A 25025-nucleotide genomic window follows, 5' to 3' on the forward strand; every position below is an offset into this window, starting at 1 on the left:
TGACTGTGGTTATCACCCCATATAGACTCCCTGATCACCCCCCTGTCATTGATTACCCCCCTGTAAAGCTCCATTCAGATGTCCGCATGATTTTTACGGATGCACTGATAGATGGATCGGATCCGCAAAACGCATCCGGACGTCTGAATGAAGCCTTACAGGGGCATGATCAATGACTGTGGTTATCACCCCATATAGACTCCCTGATCACCCCCCTGTCATTGATCACCCCCCTGTCATTGATCACCCCCCTGTCATTGATCACCCCCCCTGTCATTGATCACCCCCCCTGTCATTGATCACCCCTCTGTAAGGCTCCATTCAGACATTTTTTTGGCCCAAGTTAGCGGAATTATTATTTTTTTTTCTTACAAAGTCTCATAATCCACTAACTTGTGTCAAAAAATAAAATCTCACATGAACTCACCATACCCCTCACGGAATCCAAATGCGTAAAATTTTTTAGACATTTATATTCCAGACTTCTTCTCACGCTTTAGGGCCCCTAGAATGCCAGGGCAGTATAAATACCCCACATGTGACCCCATTTCGGAAAGAAGACACCCCCAGGTATTCCGTGAGGGGCATATTGAGTCCATGAAAGATTGAAATTTTTGTCCCAAGTTAGCGGAACGGGAGACTTTGTGAGAAAAAAATTAAAAATATAAATTTCCGCTAACTTGTGCCAAAAAAAAAATTTTCTATGAACTCGCCATGCCCCTCATTGAATACCTTGGGGTGTCTTCTTTCCAAAATGGGGTCACATGTGGGGTATTTATACTGCCCTGGCATTCTAGGGGCCCCAAAGCGTGAGAAGAAGTCTGGTATCCAAATGTCTAAAAATGCCCTCCTAAAAGGAATTTGGGCACCTTTGCGCATCTAGGCTGCAAAAAAGTGTCACACATCTGGTATCGCCGTACTCAGGAGAAGTTGGGGAATGTGTTTTCGGGTGTCATTTTACATATACCCATGCTGGGTGAGAGAAATATCTTGGTCAAATGCCAACTTTGTATAAAAAAATGGGAAAAGTTGTCTTTTGTCAAGATATTTCTCTCACCCAGCAAGGGTATATGTAAAATGACACCCCAAAACACATTCCCCAACTTCTCCTGAATACGGCGATACCACATGTGTGACACTTTTTTGCAGCCTAGGTGGGCAAAGGGGCCCATATTCCAAAGAGCACCTTTAGGATTTCACAGGTCATTTACCTACTTACCACACATTAGGGCCCCTGGAAAATGCCAGGGCAGTATAACTACACCACAAGTGACCCCATTTTGGAAAGAAGACACCCCAAGGTATTCCGTGAGGGGCATGGCGAGTTCCTAGAATTTTTTATTTTTTGTCACAAGTTAGTGGAAAATGCTGTTTTTTTTTTTTTTGTTTTTTTTTCATACAAAGTCTCATATTCCACTAACTTGTGACAAAAAATAAAAACTTCCATGAACTCACTATGCCCATCAGCGAATACCTTGGGGTCTCTTCTTTCCAAAATGGGGTCACTTGTGGGGTAGTTATACTGCCCTGGCATTCTAGGGGCCCAAATGTGTGGTAAGGAGTTTGAAATCAAATTCTGTAAAAAATGACCTGTGAAATCCGAAAGGTGCTCTTTGGAATATGGGCCCCTTTGCCCACCTAGGCTGCAAAAAAGTGTCACACATCTGGTATCTCCGTACTCAGGAGAAGTTGGGGAATGTGTTTTGGGGTGTCATTTTACATATACCCATGCTGGGTGAGAGAAATATCTTGGCAAAAGACAACTTTTCCCATTTTTTTATACAAAGTTGGCATTTGACCAAGATATTTATCTCACCCAGCATGGGTATATGTAAAAAGACACCCCAAAACACATTCCTCAACTTCTCCTGAGTACGGAGATACCAGATGTGTGACACTTTTTTGCAGCCTAGGTGGGCAAAGGGGCCCATATTCCAAAGAGCACCTTTCGGATTTCACAGGTCATTTTTTAGAGAATTTGATTTCAAACTCCTTACCACACATTTGGGCCCCTAGAATGCCAGGGCAGTATAACTACCCCACAAGTGACCCCATTTTGCAAAGAAGAGACCCCAAGGTATTCGCTGATGGGCATAGTGAGTTCATGGAAGTTTTTATTTTTTGTCACAAGTTAGTGGAATATGAGACTTTGTATGAAAAAAAAAAAAAAAAAAAATCATCATTTTCCACTAACTTGTGACAAAAAATAAAAAATTCTAGGAACTTGCCATGCCCCTCACGGAATACCTTGGGGTGTCTTCTTTCCAAAATGGGGTCACTTGTGGGGTAGTTATACTGCCCTGGCATTCTAGGGGCCCAAATGTGTGGTAAGGAGTTTGAAATCAAATTCTGTAAAAAATGACCTGTGAAATCCGAAAGGTGCTCTTTGGAATATGGGCCCTTTTGCCCACCTAGGCTGCAAAAAAGTGTCACACATCTGGTATCTCCGTACTCAGGAGAAGTTGGGGAATGTGTTTTGGGTGTCATTTTACATATACCCATGCTGGGTGAGAGAAATATCTTGGCAAAAGACAACTTTTCCCATTTTTTTATACAAAGTTGGCATTTGACCAAGATATTTCTCTCACCCAGCATGGGTATATATAAAATGACACCCCAAAACACATTCCCCACCTTCTCCTGAGTACGGAGATACCAGATGTGTGACACTTTTTTGCAGCCTAGGTGGGCAAAGGGGCCCATATTCCAAAGAGCACCTTTCGGATTTCACAGGTCATTTTTTACAGAATTTGATTTCAAACTCCTTACCACACATTTGGGCCCCTAGAATGCCAGGGCAGTATAACCACCCCACAAGTGACCCCATTTTGGAAAGAAGAGACCCCAAGGTATTTCGTGATGGGCATAGTGAGTTCATAGAAGTTTTTATTTTTTGTCACAAGTTAGTGGAATATGAGACTTTGTAAGAAAAGAAAAAAAAAAATCATAATTTTCCACTAACTTGTGACAAAAAATAAAAAGTTCTATGAACTCACTATGCCCATCAGCGAATACCTTAGGGTGTGTACTTTCCGAAATGGGGTCATTTGTGGGGTGTTTGTACTGTCTGGCCATTGTAGAACCTCAGGAAACCTGACAGGTGCTCAGAAAGTCAGATCTGCTTCAAAAAGCGGAAATTCACATTTTTGTACCATAGTTTGTAAACGCTATAACTTTTACCCAAACCATTTTTTTTTTACCCAAACATTTTTTTTTTATCAAAGACATGTAGAACAATAAATTTAGAGCAAAATTTATATATGGATGTAGTTTTTTTTGCAAAATTTTACAACTAAAAGTGAAAAATGTCATTTTTTTGCAAAAAAATCGTTAAATTTCAATTAATAACAAAAAAAGTAAAAATGTCAGCAGCAATGAAATACCACCAAATGAAAGCTCTATTAGTGAGAAGAAAAGGAGGTAAAATTCATTTGGGTGGTAAGTTGCATGACCGAGCAATAAACGGTGAAAGTAGTGTAGGTCAGAAGTGTAAAAAGTGGCCTGGTCTTTCAGGGTGTTTAAGCACTGGGGGCTGAAGTGGTTAACAGTGACTTTCACAATGACCGCCTCTTTTATAATCGTAGTAATCAAGAAGGACCGGCACTCACACTTTGTAGCTTCCAAAGTGTTTCTTTATTGCCACATATCTGTAAAGCGTTTCGACACCACCCGTGTCTTTGTCAAACAGTGTCTAACACGGGTGGTGTGTTGAAACGCGTCACAGATATGTGGCAATAAAGAAATACTTTGGAAGCTACAAAGTGTGAGTGCCGGACCTTCTTGATTACTACGACTATTTGGGGCGCCAACCCTAGGACACGTGCACCGTGGATTTTACTGGCGGTGCCGACTGATTTGGACATACTATCCTGAGGACAGGTCATCAATATTAATAGCCCGGAGAACCCCTTTAATAGAAATGATTGAATCGAGTTGTCTCATGACCAAGAGTTCTTCAGCTATGAGGGGGTGTCCCCGCTGCTGAAGAAGCTCCCCCCGCCCTGACAATCTGCTGCTAGCGGCGCATGAACAATTGCGGAATGCAGAGCCTTGCGCTACTACCCGGAGCAGACGTGAGATTGTCAGGGCGGGGCTGCAGCAGCGAGGACACCCCCTCGTAGATGAAGAACTCGGAAGAACAGACTCCCTCATCTCTAGTCATCAATATCTGATCGGGGAGGGTGTGAAGAGGCTACGGCACTGGCACGAGCGTGTCTTCCTGCATGCTATCTAGATCATACTGTAATTACAACGTCTTCTCTTCACCCCTGATTTATAACCTTTTCGCAAAAAAAAATAAAAAATTCTAATAACCTGCGACGTTTGATAGATTTTTGCGTAAACTAAATATGCCAACACGGACTCAACCAAAACTACCTTCACATTTTCTATGAGCTGTGGTGTTTTGGTGGCTCTGGGTACCATGGTTCCTCTCACGTTTTTCCTATAGTCTTCTCTATAGGACTTGAAAAATGTCAGAAAATACACACAACAATAAAAAATTTTTTTATTTCCAATGGTTCAACCTTATGGATCCAGCTCTGGCTTTGGCGGAAAAACCTGCAAGAAAATCTGCCTGAAAACCTCCCCCAAAAAGTTCAGTGTGAATCTACTCCTAACTGTACTTGCTGCAGAAAATCCACAGCACGTCCTCTATGTGGACATATGCTTAGGCTACTTTCACACTAGCGGCAGGACGGATGCGACAGGCTGTTCACCCTGTTGGATCCGTCCTGCCGCTATTTCGCCGTGCCGCCGTTCCGTCCCCATTGACTATAATGGGGACAGGGGCGGAGCTCCGGCGCAGCACAGCAGTTCGCAATGAGAGGCCCCGGACTAAAAAGTCGGACATGCAGGACTTTTAGTCCAGCGACCTTTCGCCGTGCTGCGCCGTAGCTCCGCCCCCGTCCCCATTATAGTCAATGGGGACGGAGCGGCGGCACGGCGAAATAGCAGCAGGACGGATCCAACAAGGTGAACAGCCGCATGGGTGACATATCACTGCTATGGCCAGTGATTGGCCGCTGGGGTCACGTACCCCCTGTGGCTGCTCTGTGGGGTTTGAACAAAATATTTAGGAGAACTTCTTTAAGGGTCCATTCACACGTCCGTGGTGTATTGCGGATCCGCAATACACCCGGCCGGCACCCCCCATAGAACTGCCTATTGCGGACAAGAATAGGACATGTTCAATTTTTTTGCGAAGTTCGGGCCGCGCTCCGGAAATGCGGATGCGGAGACCACATAGTGTGCTTTTCGCATGGATTCCTGCCCCATTGAGAATGAATGGGTCCCCACCTGTTCCCGATATTGCGGAACGGATGCGGACCTATTTGCGGACGTGTGAATGGACCCTATGTCTGAGTCCTTTTACTCTGGATAAAAAAAATGATATTCCTATAAGGGGCTGCCAGGGAACTTAAAGTGGCAGAGGAAAAAAACTAAAATTTGCCCAATGTTGTTGGTGGGTCAAAACTGACAGAAGGTAGGGCAACACAAGTAGATGGCAGGGTCAGTGACACCATAGTGCAGCACAGAATACCATCCCACAGGAGACTGACTGACATAATGATGGTGGGGGAGGGAAATCCTGACAGCATTTCAGAAGGTTTTTCCATTATTTCCTATAGGTAATGAAGAAACATACTGGGAGAGATTTATCAAACTGGTGCAAAGGAAAAACAGGTTAGTTGACACTAGCAACCAATCAGAATCCACCTTTCATTTTGCAAAGGAGCTCTGAAAAATGAAAGGTGGAATTTGATTGGTTGCTATGGCCAACTACACCAGTTTTGTTATATGTAGTTCATTTATTTTTCATTTCATTTAAGCGTCCCCTGTGCCTGTCCCAGCAGCTGAACAGGACATCCATAACACATGCATGGCTTCTTATCATCCCATTACATTTTCCCACACCGTCAGCCACCTGACCCGAAACGCATTAAACTACAACTACCGTCACCCCCTCGGTCCGTATGACGTCATCACAGCGCGACAAGCTGATGACGCGCACGGGGGGCGCCGCAGTTTAGACAGCATGGCTGCGGGAGCGGAGAAGAAGCCGGTGCTGGAGATGGTAAGATGGGTACTGGGCGTCAGGGGAGGCCGGGACATGGTAGCCTTGCTCCACTCTATGGAGAGAATCCATTGTCTGTGTCTTGTGAATGTTAGTATTTACTGCAGGTCCAAGAGCCTGTACAATTGTGCGCATGCTCTGTTTGATCCCCGTGTAAAAGTGGTACATTGGGTCTCCAGCTTCAGGACCTTCCACCTGGTAGAAGATTACACTTATGGGCTCCTGGGGGCCACATCCAGCAGATGTTAGTATAGGGCAGCCATCATGTCTTGTTGGTAGTGGCGAGGCAGTTGCCATGTAAAGTGGTCCTGCGGTGACTTATTGTGGAGAGACCCAGTCAGGTTGCTAAGGTGACCATCTGATGCCCAGCACATGCCATATACAATTAATGGGGCTGTGCGTTTGCCCCAGTTACCCAGCGTGCAGTTCCATCTAAGACTGAGGATTAGAGGGGGGCGCTAATACATTTTCCTACATATTATTCAGTATCTGTGTAACGTGGCACTTTTATTGGGTCCCTGTAGCTTTCAGTAAGGGTATATTCACACACAGCATGCAAGTTTCTGATTTCTTCTTCCAGGATTTGGGGACAGAAAATACACCATCTATTACAGTACCATCAAAGTGGATGAGATTTTTAGCAAATCTCATCCTCACGTTGCGGAAATTCACTTGGTGCGGTTTTTCAGATCCACTTCACGTCGTTCCTTTCCGCCGATTACAATGTAGAGTGTGAATTCACATGTAAAATGTGCAGATTCAGCTGTGGATCCAAAAGAGATTCCCCCCAACTTGAGTGGACCTACCAGGGGCGGATTGGCCATAGACCCTACAGGGAAATTTGCCGGTGGGCCAATGCCCAGGGGGCCACTAAAGCCCTTTTGATGGCCGCAGGCCAGGTACATAATGGTCTGATGCTCAATGGCCACAGGTGCCCTCCTGAACTCAACTGTATTACCGTCCTTATGATAGTGATACAGTTGAATACTGTGGTTGGAGCATCAGTACTTTGTGCTGCACTGTGGTACTTGGTTCTGCTGGGGTAGTATTCGGTATTGCAGGTCTCTCCTACTTCTGTTGACCCTGCCTACTTGTTTTGGCCCTTCTTCTGTCAATTTGGACTCGCCTACCACATGGGGCAACTTTTTTTTCCAGGGCCACTTTAAGTTCCCAGTTCGCTCCTGGGACCTACACTTAAAGGGGTTGTCTCATCATAGACGATGGGGGCATATCGCTAGGATATGCCCCCAATGTCTTATAGGTGTGGGTCCCACTGATGGGACCTGCACCTATATCGAGAACAGAGCCCCGCAAGGTGGTGGCTGGAGGACTCCGGTCCGGCCACTACCAAGCCGGCTCCCCATAGAAGTGAAAGGGAGTGTACTGCGTATGCGCGGTCCCCGGTTCAATCAGTTTCTATGCCCCATAGAAAATTAATAAAGGGCGGCTGCGCATGCGCAGTGCGCCCTCTTTCACTTGCGGGGCTCCGTTCTCGATATAGGTGCGGGCCCCGCACCTATAAGACAATGGGGGCATATCCCCATGCCCCCATTGTCCATGATGAGACAACCACTTTAAAGAAGCACTCCCAGAAAAATTGTTATTCTCTGACCTGTTAGTAAGGTACATGATGTAATCTTCTCACCAGTGACAGTATTTGTCAGTTATAACCTCCATTCTGATCCTCAGCTGTGTCATGTCACCAGCACTCTGATCTCCGACTGACACAGGACTAGAAGTCAGTTACTTCTCTATCCATTCCTATGAGACTGACGTTGGTGCTCCCATAGGAATACATAAAGAAACTGGATTTCTGTCCTGTGTTATTTGGAAAGTCAGAGTGCGGGTCACGTGACACAGCTGAGGATCAGAAGGAAGATTATAACTCCTAAATTAGAGTTGTTGCGATACCAAATTTTTGATTCGGTTTCGATACCATGAAAAAGTATTGCGATATTCGATACCACGCGAAAAAAATAAACAAAAAAAGCCACGTGCATTCCTCATTTTTAAAAATGGCGAATCGCGCAGTTTTTATTTTATTTTTTCTGTTCCGGCATTCACCACCTAGATTTTTTTTAAATATTTTAATAGTTTGGACTTTTCTGACGTGGCGATGTAATATGTTTATTTATATATTTTATATGTGAAATTGGGAAAAGGGGGGTGATTTATACTTCATATTTTAGTGTTTTTTTTTTTTTCACTTTTTATTTAATAACTATTTCCCCCCTTAGGGGCTAGAACCTGGGATCTTTCATCCCTTTTCCTATTCACCCTGATAGATCTCTATCAGGGTGAATAGGACTCCACACTGTCCCTGCTGCTCTGTGCTTTGTGCACACAGCATCAGGGATGTTACCATGGCAACCAGTCCTGGCTGCCATGGTAACCGATCGGAGCCCCAGGCTTACACAGCTGGGGCTCCGATCAGAAGCTGCCACTGCACCACCAATGAGGGGGAGTGGAGAGGTCCCTGTGGCCACTGCCACCAATGATTTTAATACTGGAGGGTTGAGAGGGGCCGGCGCACTGTGCCACCAATGATTTTAATGGGATGGGGGGATTGAGGGGGGGGGGGGGGGGGGGCACACTGCACCACCAATGATTTTACCCCTTTATACAGGAGGCGGGTACTAGCAGATCAGCGGCAGTTAACTGCCGCTGATCGCAGCTCCCTGTCAGGGGCAGGGTGCCGGCAATGCGATTCTGCTGCCGGCACCCGCCTCCTGTATGTGTTAAAGACTACTGTATATGAGTCCAGACTTTCACTATTAGGCCACACAGAGCGGCGCCCAGCGATGTCTCAGCACTCACCATTTAGTCCTGGGCGCCGCTCCGTTCGCCCGCAGTGCCCCATTACTGTCTCCTCTCCTGCTCCACATGCTGCTGATTACTATCGGAGCGATGGGAGGAGACATCAGCTTCACTAGTGGGCGTTCCTTCTCCCTGGCTGTAGCGCTGTCCAATCGCAGCGCAGGGAAAAGGAACGCCCACTAGTGAAGCTGATGTCTCCTCCCATCGCTCCGATAGTAATCCTATCATTGGTGGCGCAGTGCGCCCGCCCCTCCTCCGCCCCTCTCTTCTCATTGCCGCCCCTCCTCCACCCCCTCTCTTCTCATTGCCGCCCCTCCTCCGCCCCCCCCTTCTCATTGCCGCCCCTCCTCCGCCCCTCTCTTCTCATTGGTGGCAGCGGCAGCAGCACAGGGGGAGGGAGGACAGCTTCCTTCTCCCCGTGCTGCTGAGAGAGAACATGAGCGCGCCGATAGCAGCGCGCTCATGTTCAGAGATACTAGACTGCGCAGAAGCGCAGCCCAGTATCGAAAAAACGGAAATCCCGGTATCGTATCGATACCGGGACAAAAGTATCGATTGGGTATCGAAATTTCGATACCCGCAACAACCCTATCCTAAATACAGTCACTGGTAAAAAGATTACCTTCACTACAGTTTACATCATGTTCCTTTCTAAAAGGTCAGAAAATAAAAACTTGAGACTCTCATGTCCGCCGCATCTCCAGGACCGATGGCGGCTCATCTGACCCGAGCTCACATCATCGTGTGGATCGCCAGAGGAGACCTAGTATAAGGACAGATTCTATTTCTCTTCTTATTTTGAATCCACTTATGGTTTTGGGGTGAAATCTGTACTGAAAATCCACACCACAAGCCATTTTCCGTGCAAAAAAATGTCTGCGCCGTGTACGTGAGATTTTGATGATGATGCAAATGCAGCTCTCTCCAACTCTTCCAGTCAGTTGTCAGGATAGTTTGGTACTTTCCCTATAATTGCCCATTACATCGTCCTGTGTAATTCACACACGGCAGATTTTTTATTTTATTTTTTTTGCTGAAAATTTCTTCGACTACAAATCGGTTCCATTCATCTGACTGGGATTGTTCTGGTGAGAAGCACGTGGATATCTGCAGAATTCATTCAGGTAAATGGAACTGATGTTTGTGATGTGTGAAGGCATCCTAAAAGGACCATTACACATAAAACAGATGGTCACTACATGGCGCCACACAGTCCTATATTAAGCTGAAATTTCGAATACAGATATATAGTTCCCTAACGCCTCCACACCTTCACTGGTAGGAGCTTGATCCCGCCTTTCAGGGACAGGAAACAACAGCGGAAGCCAAATAAAGACACCTCCTCCAACCTACTCCAGTTGTTGTTTCCTGTCCCTCAGGACGGGTGGAAGCCTTGCCAGTACGCTGGCTGAAGATCTGGTACGCTCCGCCTAGAATCCTTCCCCTTTTTGGGAGGGCTGAGCAGGGGACAGACGGTCCGGGTGGAGCGCGGACTCTCCTTCTCTGTCCCTAGGTGTAAGTCCCGGGCTGTACCTACCGCCGAGTAGAGGGGATCAACGCCTCGCGCGTCTTGCAGGAGGATTCCTGAGACATGGCAGTGCCCTTTCTCGTCCGAGTCCGCGCCTCCGGCGGTGGATGATGTTATCGCGCATGTTGCGTCGGCCGTAGGGGGTGTGGCCAGGAGGAATCGGTGGGGGCGGAGCCAATAAGAGCGGGGTGCAGAGTTTAAAAATGGCTCTGCTATCCCATGAAGAGGTGGTTTTGGCTGCAAGGTATCCAGGATGTCCCCTGCTGATCCCTGCAAGGCCCTCAGCCCGGTTAGAGACCTCCTCCGTTTTGCAGCAAGGGTGCAGTGGGGGTTGATGGATGCTATTTCACTTATCCCAAGATGGGGGCTGGTGTTGGTTCTTCCTTTGGGTCTAGTTCTAACCTAATGTATATACCCTTAGGTAAAAGAGGCTGGCCCTGCAAAGTCCACGGGTGGTGAATCTATAAAAAAAAAAGTATTTTTTAGGGGTAGTCCTGGACACCCACCATCTATCTTCCTTTCTACCACAAGAGAAGCAAATCGGGTAAAAATCATCTGTTCCAGAAAAACAGCATCAATTTGCGTTTGCTGGGACTTTTAACATCAACGCTATCCTCTGTGAGCTGGGCTCAGGCCCACTCCAGGATCCTGCAGTGTTTCCTCCTTTCATCTTGGGAAAAGAATAAAGATTCCATGGCAAGTAAAAAAAAAGATCCCTAAGTTGGTGGACAGTGGAGAAACCTCTACAAACAGGGGTGCAGTGGCGGCCGAAGGATCAGATTGCGGTAACCACCGACCCAAGCAGCAAGGGTTGGGGTGCCCATGCTCTGCAGAAAATGGTACAGGGGACATGGAGTCCTCGGATGTCTTTAGCTTCCTCAAACCTGAGAGAATTGACAGCGGTCTTCCAAGCCTTCCTAAGCTTGAAACCCACTATCCAACACCACCATGTTGAGGTATTCTTGGACAATGCAACGACTGTGGCATATCTGACCTGTCAAGGAGGGACGAGGAGCAAGTCCTTATCGGCTGTCTCAAGGAGAATATGATATGCATAGTAGAGAGAAGATCACTTCGAAAATGTATCTGCGTACTTGTTATTCGCGGGTGGCCATTGGGATCCTCAGAATAGTTTGGATATAAACCTGATTTTAGAGTTCTTGTAAGCAGGATTCGATAAGGGGCTTAGAACCAGTACCTTTTTAAAAGTTAGTTTCAGCCCTTAGTGCCTTTCTGGATATCAAAGTGGCAGAAATTCCCCTGGTTGATAGGTTTCTTAAAGGTACAAGCAGGTTACGTCCTCCATTTTTTTTATTTTTTTTTGTAAAAGTTCCCCCTTGGGATCTAAACTTGGTCCTCTCGGCTCTAATGTCCATACCCTTTAAGTTTATTCCAGAAATATCCTTAAAGGGGTTCTGCACTTTCATTTAACTGATGATCTATCCTCTGGATAGATCATCAGCTTCTGATCGGGGGGGTTCGACACCCGGGACCCCTGCCGATCAGCTGTTTGAGAAGGCAGCCGTGCTCCAGCAGCGCCGCGGCCTTCTCACTGTTTACCGCCGGCCCAGTGACTCAGACATTCCAACCTGCAAAAACTCATTTCAGGGAGGTTTTCATTTTTTTTCTTTCACAAACTTTTTATTACATTTTCCAAACATAATCAGTATCTGCACACTTTGCTCTATGGTGTGGAGGACGGGGCTCATTACCCTGTATATGATTAAAGGGATTCTGTCACCACCTATAAGCCCTGTGAGCTAAACATATGCTCATGTCCAGGGCAGCATTCTGATTTCTAAGGTGGCCTTATAAAAGCTATTTGTGGCTTTATTCTGCGGAAAAACAGGTTTTACTAACCTGTCAATCATTGAATTAAGGTGCCCAAGCAGGGGAGGTCTGTGGATGCATGGTGTCCGGCCGCACGCATCGCCGTTCGTGCCCAGCGCCGCCTTTCCCTCCCTCCCCCTCCCGCTTTGAGATCCCGCGCACAGGCTCAGCCTGATACGCCGTTGCGGACTGCTGGCATCGGCTTCTTCTTGCACTGTGCGCACGCACCGAGAAGGGGACACTGCTACAGGTTGCCAGAAAGGTTTACTGCGAGTAAAGTAGAGATGGGAAGTTCGGATCTTTCACATGAATCGGTTCATTCGCTGAGCTGACAAGAAGCAAGTGAACCCTGTGTGTAATTATGGGGGTGAATTTAACACTGGGGTAAATAATATAATTAAAATGGAGGGTTAAATGTGTAAATGTATTTTCAAAAAAATGCATCTCTCTCAATAGTTATATAGCTACTAAATGAGACAGAAGGGATGCCTTTAACATATAGATCTCCTTGAGAAGCCAATTTGACCCTAAAGGGTTAATTCAACCTGTAATCTAAACTCTGTCCTGTCACTTCTCTTATCTCTCTGCTCTGCTATCAGTAAACCTTTCCGGGATATAGGGTGTCAGGGAGCCGCTATCTAATAGCGGGAGACTCCCTGAACTTCAGGGAGACTTGAGATCCCTGAGTGACTTCACGACTAGTATCAACTAGCGTGGGCGGGGCTAAGCTCCATTAAAGTGAACAGAGCTTAGCCCTGCCCATGCTAGTTGATACTAGCCGTGACGTCAGTGGGCTGGCGGTAAACAGTGAGAAGGCCGCGGCGCCACTGCCTTCTCAAACAGCTGATCGGCGGGGATCCCGGGTGTCGGATCCCCGCTGATCAGATCCTGATGATCTATCCAGAGGATAGATCATCAGTTAAATGAAAGTGCAGAACCCCTTTAAGGTTGTTGATGCTAAAAACCACCTTTCTTATCGCTATAACAATGGCCAGGAGGGTGGGGGAGATCCAGGCCTTTTCCTGTAAACAACCTTACCTCACTGTTTTGGATGATAGCGTCGTTCTTAGACTCTCCCCAGCCTTCCTTCCAAAGGTGGTCTCTAGATTTCACTGCCAGCAGGAGATAGTTTTACCATCCTTTTGTGCTTCTCCAGCCTCAGATCAGGGAAAAATGTTTCACCATCTAGATGTGAGGCGTTGTCTTCTAGAGTACCTTAGGGCTACAGATTCCTTTAAAAAGTCTGATCATCTTCTTGTCCAGTTTCAAGGGAAAAATAGGGGTCTTGGAGCCCCTAAGGCTTCTATAGCCAGGGGGATAAAGCTGCCCATCCTCCTCTGTTATAAAGAAAAGAAGGTTCCTCCTCCTTTAGGGTTGAAGGCCCATTCTACAAGGCTGAAAGGGGGGCTGCCTCTGTGAGATCACATATGTAGGGCTGCCACATGGTCTAACCCCATGACCTTTTTCAGGCATTATAAACTTGATGTTATGGCTTTTGAACGAAAAGTCCTTTCAGGTGTCGTCCCTCCCACTTTATTTTATGATGTTCTTTTGTAATGAATTATCTGCTGTTCTGTTATTAACTGGAGTAGGTTGGAGAAGGTGTCTTTATTTGGCGTTTCCCTGGGAGGCGGGATCAAGCTCCTACCAGTGCCGTTGTGGAGGCGTTGGGGAAATCAATTACCGGTAAGAGTAATTGTCCTCTTTTTCTTTCCAGGTCCAGGGTAACGGGACAGATGAGTCCTGTGTGACGTTTGTGTTGCATGAAGAGGATCACACGTTGGGAAACGCTCTGCGCTACATGGTCATGAAGAAGTAAGTGGACCGCAGTTTATGCTGAAACACCGAAAAGTCCTTTTTTCCACCAATGCTAGTCTGTGAGAAAAAGTATAACGATTTTGTAAAGAACGACCATACCTTTTTATAGGAGTTTTCTTCCTCCTGCTATTGTAGGGGAATGTAGTACTAAGTTACTGGAGGGCTGAACTACAGTACCCAGGCATGCTATGATCCTCACGTGCACACACTAGTTCTCCAGTTGTGTTCTTTCTGAGTCGGGGGAACTTTTAGCTGCTTGAGTTGCTACTTTAGAAGTATCTTTTTAGGTTGGGGATTGGCTGCAGATGCGCTGCCTACAGGGTTCTTTCAGACCCCGTATTCGATCACCTCATCACATTCTCCATCTGCAGACCCTAATGAGGTTGAACGCCTCTACGTGGTATCTGGAGATTTGGTTAGGCAACCAGATGGCTTATTACAAATGCTACTGTGTGGTGGTAATGTTCTGGCCGTTGAACCAGCCGCGCTGACATAGTACTCTAAAGTCAAATCCACATGTACGGCACCACTGATTTTGCAGCCAATCCGCATGCGCAACATTCAGGTTTTGATTCAATTTCTGCATGGATTTCGCCCCTACTATGTTTTTAAAGGGTAATTAGGTTTGGGAGGCGCTCAATATATCTGAGGTCGTGTGTATTAACCACAATATACGTGGTGTTATTAATAATTTTATTATATTTACAGATGAGGCAATATAATGAGAAGAATAAAAAGTTAAAAAAATAACATACGCAAAAACACAAATACTCTGCAACCAGCACTCTGCCATTAGCATTCTGCCCTGCCTCTATGCTGGATGAGGCATTGGTGTACATTTTGGCCAAAGCATAATAAGCCACTCACCACGTCAAGGTCGCCTCTATGAGTGGTCCCTAACGCTAGTTCCTACCTGTTATGGGCCATGACAGCCACATAAAGTCCAGGGAATGCAGGTACAGCATGCACCCCAGGCACACTCTGCTTTTAACCCCGTCCGGTGCCGTGACAGCTTTCATCGGATCCAGGGATGCAAGTACCAACATGCATGCTGAGCCCACCATATACTTCTCCTGGAGCCAAATGGCTACTGGTAGGCGCTGTAAAAGTAGACTCAGTTTTATACTGACTTTAAAACCAGCCTCCAGGGCAGACTAACTGGTCAGGTGTGCATGACTGCATGGAGATCGCCACGCCTAAAAAAAATAACATGTAAAAATGTTATTATAGTTGATCAAATCTTTAAAAATGAGGAAAGTTTAAAAATAAGTCAATGAAAATTGAAAAATAGTATTAAAGTGAAGAAACAATATAGTCACGGTGTATGGAAATATAGGAGGCTCTCTCCTGTGCACAGCATATATAGAGTAAAGCTATAGTTTTAAATAGTATAATGTTGCAGGCCTTTGTGAATACCAAACAGACCATTCCAGTTTACCAGGCAATATTTGGCCTACTTAGAATGTTTTTCTTCCTATCCTATTATATGAAGACACAGATTGTTACTGCAGGATCGCTAAAAAGAAAGGAAAGTTCCTTTTCACACCCCTAGCTGCAGATCAGCCGCAAGGAAGAGCCTGTGCGATTCTATATCACCTACTGGGATCATCAAGAACTGACACAACTGCTCCCCCTACTGGATACTAACGGCATCTACAATGACTAATCATACACCGGGACTATATTGTTTCTTCACTTTTTTTTTTATACTATTTTTTTCATTTTAATTTTTATATTTCCAAATTTTTTTAAGATTTGATCAACTATAATAACATTTTTACATATTTTTTTTTACTTTTTATTCTTATTATATTGCCTCATCTGTAAATATGATAAATGATTAATAACACCAGGTATATTGTGGTTAATACACACAACCCCAGATATATTGAGTGCCTCCCAAACCCAATAACGATCATTGTTTATTGTTTCTTGCGACATTGGGTAGAGCACCTTACCATCTGTTTCCAGTTTACCTATCCATGTTTTTAAAGGGGTTAAATCCACAGCGAAAATCTGCAGCAGGCTGCCTGGGTGATGATGTGGGTATGTCCGGGTTCACCTTTGAAGTCGGCTCTGCTAAACTGCAGGTCTCTTGATTTGTCACCACGAATACTAAAAAGAAACACAAGCATAAAAGGACATTGTCCCTTATACAATATTATTTACATGTCGAGCTCCAATATGGTCGGTGAACTTGCAGAAGGAACTCTAACATCTGTGTCTGTCTTTTTATATATTTTTTTATTATATATATTTCACTTGTACATTCTTTATTCTCTTTTCAGCCCCGAAATAGAGTTTTGTGGATACAGCATTACGCATCCTTCTGAAAGCAAAATAAATTTTCGCATCCAGACACGAAGTACGTGCGTAAGGCCTCGGAATTGCTAAGTTCTGTATAAAGTTCCGTTTTCTTTTGTGCTGGGAGGGATCTGAAAACATGCACAGATTCTAGGTAAGGCCTCATGCACATGGCTGTTTTTGCTGTCCGCGAATGGCGGGTCCGCAGAGCATAGATACCGGCCTTGTGCATTGCGCATTTTGCAGAACGGTAGGAACTGCCTATTCTTGTCTGCAAAACGGACATAGGACATGTTCTATTTTTTCTGCGGGGCTGTGGAACACGGTGTGCTGTCCACATCTTTTGCGTCTCCATTGAAATGAATGAGTCCATATATGATCCGCAAAAAATGTCGTGTGCATGAGGCCTAAAGAGGGAGATGGGTGTCTATTTCCTCATTTGTCAAGAGAATATGTAGAGTCCCCATTTGGGTTTATGGCTGGTGGATGGCACATGTGTGGGTGCTAAGCTGTTTACATACTCATCCCTATATGTACATCGCCTCCTGTGGACATGTGCAATACCTTTTTGGAAGGGTCTAAACAGACAAAAAAAAAAAACCATTCCCTCCGTACCATTTACATGTCGCACTTTATTCACATGCTAAGGACCCGGGTCGAGTAGAGACAGTGCCATTGTCTAAAGGGCTTGGCTAGTTTCCTATATTGATGACCTATCCCAGGATAGGTCATCAGTATCAGATCGGCGGGGATCCGACTCCCAGGACATCTACCAATTAGCAGTTTGAAGAGAACGCAGCCCTCCAATGAGGATAGGTCTTCATTATTGGACCCTTATGTGTTGGCCAAGGCAAGGAACAGCTGCAAAGTGTCAATCCCTTTGGAGGACTTGACACATCTCTTTGTATTACTTGGACTGCCCATTGATATCACTAAGGCTACTTTCACATCTGCGTTTTCAATTCCGATGTTTGAGATCTGTCATAGGATCTCAATAGCGGAAGAAAACGCTTCAGTTTTTTCCCCATTCATTGTGAATAGGGACAAAACTGAACTAAACGGAATGCACCAGAATGCATTCCGTTCCGTTTGGTTGCGTCCCCATCGCTGCAAGCAGCGTTTTTCTGTCCGCAATGTGGTACGGAGCAAGACTGATCCGTCCTGACACACAATGTAAGTCAATGGGGACGGATCTGTTTTCTCTGACACCATAAAAAACGGATCCGTCCCCCATTGACTTTCAATGGTGGTCATGGCTATAGAAGACATAATACAACCGGATCTGTTCATGACTGATGTAGGCGGTTGTATTATTGTAACGGAATTGTTTTTGCAGATCCATGACTGATCCACAAAAAACCCTAATGTGAAGGTAGCCTTTTTATTATGTAATGCTTCCCCTCCTTTGTGGCAGCGCCCAAAGCTCTCCCAATGGCGCCACTTGTACTGTTTTATAGGAGGAACCCAGGGCCAACCGCACCAGCATATGGTCTCATAAGGTGTTGGGCTGTAACCATTTGATAGTAGCTCCTTTCCCCTGATGAAGCCACGGTCAGTGGTGAAACATGTTTGGGGAGCTCTAGCCTTGAAATTTTAGATTAGGTTAGGCAGGGATCCCGTCGCGGAGAGGAGTATCTGCAGACCCCTCTGAACCGCGACCACAAATGGTGGAGAGTTGTGTCTAAGATAGCTAAAGATGAAAATAATGATTGGAAACGACTGACCAAGTGACCTCTAAACATAAAATTCCATCAAGAAAAAAACATATCGCTAGAATATTAGGTAAAAGGTTGATGGATGTATGTTAGGGAGGCAGAATATATGGGTGATTTGAACCCCTAGCTCTGCCCCGGAACCCTGCTATACCTAGGATTTTAAAGTTTTCCTTTGTTCTCCCGTTTTATGTTATATTTTTAACCAAAGAAAATAAATAAACGTTATGTTTTAAGTTGACCAGAAACGGGAGCTTACTAGTCTAGGCAACTAGACTATTTGAATTATATAATTAGATTTTCCTGGGTCTAAAGGGTCTTTGAAATTTTGTAGGCTATGATTAATCATCCCAGGTCACCTACTTCTGCTATTAAAGGGGTTGTCTGAGTGAAGTAAAAATGTTCCCCACGCCCCTGGAAGCTATAAAATCATGATATACTGACCTGTTTCTCCCCTGCCGTTGTCGGTGCCGCAGCTTGATCCTCCTTCCAGTGTTTGTATATGAGGGTGCAGCGCTGACACTGAGGTATACGGCATGTGACTGCTGCAGCCTTGTATACCCCAGGAGGAGGACTGAAACTGCAGTGCTAACAGCAGAGGAGAAACGGCTGAGGACAGCATGATTTTTAATTTTTTTTATATTTATTAATAGCATTTTTGGCAAGGAGATAGTTTTAAATTAAAGGGCTTCTGTCACCCCCAAAACCCTTATATTTTTTTTTGGGGCTTGTTAAAATCTTAGGGATCTTACCTTTTGTCTGTGGCTTCTTTTCATTAAAAAACTATCTTTTAAATGCTAATCACTTCACTACCAGCAAGTAGGGCGTCTACTTGCTGGTAGCCGCAGCAAAAAAACGCCCCCTCCTCTTGTTGATTGACAGGGCCAGCGAGCGCTCTCCTCCTCCGGCCAGCCCTGTCAGCATTTCAAAAATCCTGTGCCTGTCTTCATTCGGCGCAGGCGCACTGAGAGAAGGAGGCTCGCCTCCTCAGCACTCCTTCAGTGCGCCTGCGCCGATGACGTCACCGAAAGAGAAGACATCATCGGCGCAGGCGTACTGAGGGAGTATGAGGAGGCGAGCCTCCATTCGGCGCAGGCGCTCTGAGAGAAGAAAACAGGCGCGGGATTTTTGAAATGCGGACAGGGCCAGCTGGAGGAAGAGAGCACTGCTAGCCCTGTCAATCAACAAGAGGAGAGGGCGGTTTTTTGCGGCGGCTACCAGCAAGTAGACGCCCTACTTGCTGGTAGTGAAGTGATTAGCATATTTTAAAAGATTGTTTTTTAATGAAAAGAAGCCACAGACAAAGGTAAGACCCCTATATAGGGAATAGTTGTTAAATAACGATTTTAACAAGCCCCCCAAAAAAAAGGGTTTTGGGGGTGACAGAAGCCCTTTAACTGACAAGCCTTCTAAATGGAGCCTGTCACCTCCAAATTGGATTCCAAGTAAGCATACCACCATGTAGGGTAGGTGCCCCGAAACATAACCGTACCTATTCTTATTAAAATCTGCTCCTCTAAGGGTACTTTCACACCAGCGTTTTTATTTTCCGGCATAGAGCTCCGTCCTAGGGGCTCAATACCGGAAAAGAACTGATCAGTTTTATCCCCATGCATTCAGAATGGAGAGCAAACGCATCAGGATGTGTCTTCAGTTCAGTCTTTTTGCCATTTCAGGATGGAGAAAATACTGCGGCATTATCTCCGTCCAAAAAGACCGAACACTTGCTGGAATGCCGGATCCGGCATTAATTTACATTGAAGTGTATTAGTGCCGGATCTGGCATTAATTGTTCCGGCAAAACAGACCCGGCTTTCCGGCCTGCGCATGCGCAGACGAAAAAAAATAATTAATACAGGATTTGTTTTTCCGGATGACACTGGAGAGACTGATCCGGCATTTCAAAGCATTTGTCAGACGGATTTGGATCCGTATGACAAATGCCATCAGTTTGCATACGTTTTGCCCGATCCGGCAGGCAGTTCCGGAGATGGAACTGCCTGCCGGAATCCTCTGCCGCAAGTGTGAAAATACCCTAAAAAAATATTAAATTGCAGACGGCAGATCGTATTGTCTAATAACGAGCCGCTGCCGCAAGCCACTGTACAGCACGGGGACAAGCGATGGCATAGCTATCGCTCCTCCCCATGCTACGGAGTAGATCGCTGCATGTAATCATATCGGTCTCCTCCACTAGCGAGCAGGCGATTGCCAGGAAGGAACGCTTCCCTCCCAACAATGGCTTGCTCAATCGACCTGTGTAATACAGGCTTTAGGCTGACTCTGCTCCTTGAAATCCCGCGCCAGCTCACTTCACTCCCAGGCGTCCAGCCAGTTCATTGATGCATCTGCTCACAGTGGGCAGTGTACGGCGCGGTCTCGGCAGTGAAGTGAGGAGTGCGGCATGTAAAGCATGTGCGCCAGATGTCTGAGCCAGAATCCCGATGCATTTGCAGAAGTAAATCAGCCCTATCGGGTGAGTGTGAATTATCAGCGTTTTCTTCTTTCAGATGGATTGCCAGCAGTGGAGCCATTCAGAAAAGGACTTACTGAGCTTATGGATGTCTGCCAGCACGTTCTCAACACATTTGAGGTAAGGTAACCTGATTGGAAGAGGTTCTCCGTGCCACAGATATTGATGACCTATCCTGAGGATAGGCGGTGATCTGACACCCGGTCCCCCCCCCGGCTGCGGCGCCAGAGGCTGTGCTGGGTACAGAGGTGGGGGCAGACGGCTCAGTACACTGCGTAGTGGCCATGTGAATGGGGCTGAACTTCCTTTGGGGATAGATCAGTGCAGATTGTCCTTATATTTGCATACCCATGCCTACTAACCTATGTGGCTGGATGAAAAGAGAGAAAAACCAGTATTTTCTGAAGCATGTTGGGTTTTTTGATCCTCTTCAGCTCTTGCGACGTCACTACGTGCTCTAGACACAGCGCAAGCTTTGGGCGAGGGAGACATGCGGTCGGCCAGGGCACACTTCTGCTACTTATACCATCGGGACCATAAATATATGCCCATTCAGGAGGATATGTCATCTCAAGATGGACTCCTTGAACCCGTGGACATCAGCTCTGGTAGTTTAGTCAGCACTTGTGCTATAGTGTGTCCATTAACAGGAGTAGTAGTAGGCTAGTGGTCCGGTGGATTACAGGGTCTGTATAGATGGTTAGCTCTGTCCATGCTTTTTTGTGAACGGTACTGGCTTGTGCCCTGCACCACTATCCGTCTTTTACATTACAGCTTCACCAGTCTACAGATCTGTCTGCTCCATACACTGTTAGTTCCCAGCTCCACAACAGTCTAAAACAGCTGATCAGTGGGGGTGCCGGGTGTCAGACCCCCATTAATCTGATATTTATGACTTATCCTGAGGATAGACCATCAATATCTGTAGGCCGAAGAACCCCTTTAAAGGGAAGGGGTTTATTAATCTTGTGTCTATTACCAGCAGTCACTGCTGCGACCCACCTCCAGTTGGGAGAATGACGGCATCTTGACCCTCATTTCCCAATTCAGATAACCGCTTCTAACATGGAGACCAGTAGAGAGATTGGTCATGCTTGTGCACGGCTCTCCCCATGTCTTTTTTTATTTTATTTATTTATTTTCTTCCTCTTTAGGCTTCATTCACACAATAGTGGAAAACGTGACAATGGACAAAATAGAACGTCCTATTTTTTGACACTTTCACTGACTACGTCCCGTCCCCCCCCGAACAATTGAAGGGGACCGGTTTTAATGTCCGTTTCTTCAAAAGGCACCAGTGAAAAAAAATAGGCATTAAAAACGGAGCCTTATGCCATCTTTATTGGGAAGTTTTTTTTTGTTTTGTTTTTTACTGTCATGTGAAAGTAGCCTGATTGTTTCAGTGCCGTATGTGCTTTTAAGGCCAGTGACTGCCCCGTGGACACTACCCGGCCTCCACACTTCTAGTTTCTGTACATTTGCTGAGTGACCTTTTGCATTGAGGGGTCCGATGCAAAATGCAGTGTGTGCGGAGATGTGCTCTATAATTTTCATGGTGGTGGTTGTTGTTGAAAATTCCCCATGACCGCAGATATTATAGGGTTCCATTTCAGCATTTGCCTATTTCCAGCAGTCTTATAGAGATACATGGAGAATGAGAACCCAGCTGTTGGACCCCCACTGATCCGATAATTATCCCCTGTCTTGTGGATAGGGGATAAGTTAAGAACTTGGCACAACCCCTTTAAGTGATGGCTCATACATGAGATGAAATGATCCCTCCCAGGTCTGGTTTCCATTTGGTTGCAGTGGCTTGTGGTGGTTAAATGACTTTCCTATGTCCTGACTGAAGGCACGTCCTAATTATCCATGTCACTCACTCCCAGATTAGTCATAGCACTTCTGATCTCGAGACCTAATTATTTAAAGGGATTGTCGGACACTCACCGCTTATCACCTAACCACAGGGTCCCTTTTCTGGGACCCCCTCCATTCAGATGTATGGGGGTCCTGTGTCTCTCACAGTATGGGGGTCATCAATACTATCACAAGGATAACCCCGTAAGACTACGTTCGTATGTGCAGTAACCTGATCCCGCAGGCTGTTTTGGCAGCCTGCCAGAGTTCACTTGTCCGGCATTGCCGAATACTGCTATTAACCGCCGGACCCCACTATAATGGGAGCCGGCTGCAATGGTCTTTATCCAACCAGAACCTGGTACTCATGCTGGATAACTGTCGTTCCCATTATAGTCTATAGGGTCCAGCAGTTAATAGCAGTGTCTGGCAAGGCCGGAGCGGTGGACTCTGGGAGGCTGTTCTCTGCCGGATCAGATTACCATTCATGTGAACGTAGCTTTAAAGTCTGTGGGACTAATGAAGATGACCAAGCACCGTACTGTGCTTTCTCCATCAGTCCCATAGAAATGGAATAAAGCTGCAGCACTGATGCATGACTGCCCTTCTATTCAAACCAGAGAAACAGGACCCCCAATTCTGTAGTCAGTAAGTGACTCGGAGGTTAGACCCCAGCGATCAGACAATTAAAAGGATTGTACAGCCTGCACTAAAAACGCCACAACCCCGCCGATCACTGCAACTACACAGCTCCATCATCCAGCTCATCACTACAGCACTGCTCCCGTTGAAGTCAGTGTGAGCAGCGCTGCGGTGCTGAGCTCTGTCCCCTACTGGTTAACGGAGACGTGTAGTTCCGCCAATGGAGATGGCGGGTGCATAGTGTTGGATTCCTGCCAGTCAACCAGTGATAGGCCAACACTGGACAACCCTTATTAACAAGCAGTGGGATTGCCGGGCGTAAGTGTTAGCATTTCTTATAAAAATCTTCCCACTTTGTCTATAGTGAAGTTTCTGCTTTTTTAATTGGGCACAAAAATATGATGTGGCCTGATTATATGAAATTGGCCAAGAGGGCGGCTATGTCCTAAAAATGTCCCCTCTCCGGTCCGTGGTTGGTATTGCAGCTTAGCCTCATTCACGTGAATGTAGCTGCAGACACCGTCCAGGACAGGAGTGGCTCTGCTTTTCGAATAAAGTGGACATGTTTGTTTGTTTTTTTATGATTTTCATACACTGCCTTAAAAGTGTCATTAGTCCTGTAACTTTTTTATAGTTTTTGACCAATTATCCCCTCTTTGTTGTCTCTCACAGACCAGCATGAAACGATACAATGACCAAAAGGAGACTGGAATGGAGTAACGTCCTGGAGTAGCGTGTATATAATGTCCTGTGAGGACCTCTGCTCTGTAATATACATTTCGTAGAATATTTTCTATTGCTTCCATTCTTATATGTAACATAAGGTTAAATATACATGTACAATACTTCTGAATATGAATGGTTTTCATTTATAGACCATGTGTGTAAATAGAGTGTATATGAATGTGCTGTGAGCATGATGTCCGCTGGGTCAAAGCGTCTCCAATACGACGGCGATTGTGAGGTGTTCTCGGTATGCAATGATTAGTACCTACCGAAGGAGCTCCAAGGAAGGAACCGGCGACTGAGTCATGGACGTCTCAGGCTGCACAAGGGGAGTCTGTCTGGTCCAGTCTTATGGAAGAGCTACTGTAGGACCATTTATGACATGTCCACAGAGATTCCCACCTCAAAAAGCTTGTTTAGCTTTTTCCGTGACCTCCATAGAAGTCATTGAGGGAGATCCGTACACATGTACAGCCAACTCTCCATTCATTCTCTGTCTGGATATGGAGGCCACCTCACCATGCTAGACCGGGATGAGGGGAACCCTGTAACTGGAAATGTGAGGGTCCTAGAGATGGGACAAACCTCTATCAGACATATTGGCATATCATGTAGATCTTCTGTAATGCCTAAAGTAGGAATAGCTGTTTAATGCCAGCTATGATAGAAAACACAAAGCATCGCAGCTTGTTGTTTATGGGGCTGGGTAGTGCTGACTGGTCAGTGTCCATACTGACCCCTGTCCACCACTGAGAACGCCTACAATAGCAGCAAGAGCATCAGAACTGGATCATGGAGCAGGTGGCCTGGTCTGAGGAATCGCGTCTTGCTTTAGATCACAGGGGGTAGAGTTGGTTGCTTGTGCGTCACTTATCTGAGGAAGAGATGGCACTTTGGGAAGAAGACAAGCTGGAAGAGGCAGTTGAGAGGCTCTGTAAAAAGTTCTTGGTAGGAAAACATGGGTTTGGGCATTTGTGTGGATATAACTTGATACGTACCACCTACCTAAACATTGCTGCAGACCTTTCGTGGTAACGGTATTCTCTAATGGCACTGGATCTTCCTGTCGGTGCGCGGTGTACTCGCCTTTCATCGCTGTAGGAGTTCCCAAAATAGTCTAGCAAGCTTGCTCAGCTGTTTTCGGAACTCCAGAGAGTGCACCGCACAAGCGCAGCCACTTCTCCATTCACCACCATGGGACTGCCAGAAATAGCCAAGCTGGCGTTCGGCTATTTTCGGACC

General features: G+C 46.0%; 1 protein-coding gene across 1 annotated transcript; it reads left to right on the top strand.

The window, feature by feature from the left end:
- Nucleotides 1-5950: 5950 nt before the first annotated feature.
- On the top strand, nucleotides 5951-23910 carry LOC120977324 (DNA-directed RNA polymerases I and III subunit RPAC2-like). The gene is made up of 5 exons (XM_040405227.1): nucleotides 5951-6076; nucleotides 13969-14066; nucleotides 16358-16434; nucleotides 20596-20678; nucleotides 23730-23910. The coding sequence occupies exons 1-5, from the start codon at nucleotides 6038-6040 to the stop codon at nucleotides 23775-23777; spliced, it is 345 nt and encodes a 114-aa protein (XP_040261161.1). The 5' UTR covers nucleotides 5951-6037; the 3' UTR covers nucleotides 23778-23910.
- The last annotated feature ends 1115 nt before the right edge of the window (nucleotides 23911-25025 follow it).

The sequence above is a fragment of the Bufo bufo genome, chromosome 8, assembly GCF_905171765.1.
Source record: "Bufo bufo chromosome 8, aBufBuf1.1, whole genome shotgun sequence".
Lineage (NCBI taxonomy): Eukaryota > Metazoa > Chordata > Amphibia > Anura > Bufonidae > Bufo > Bufo bufo.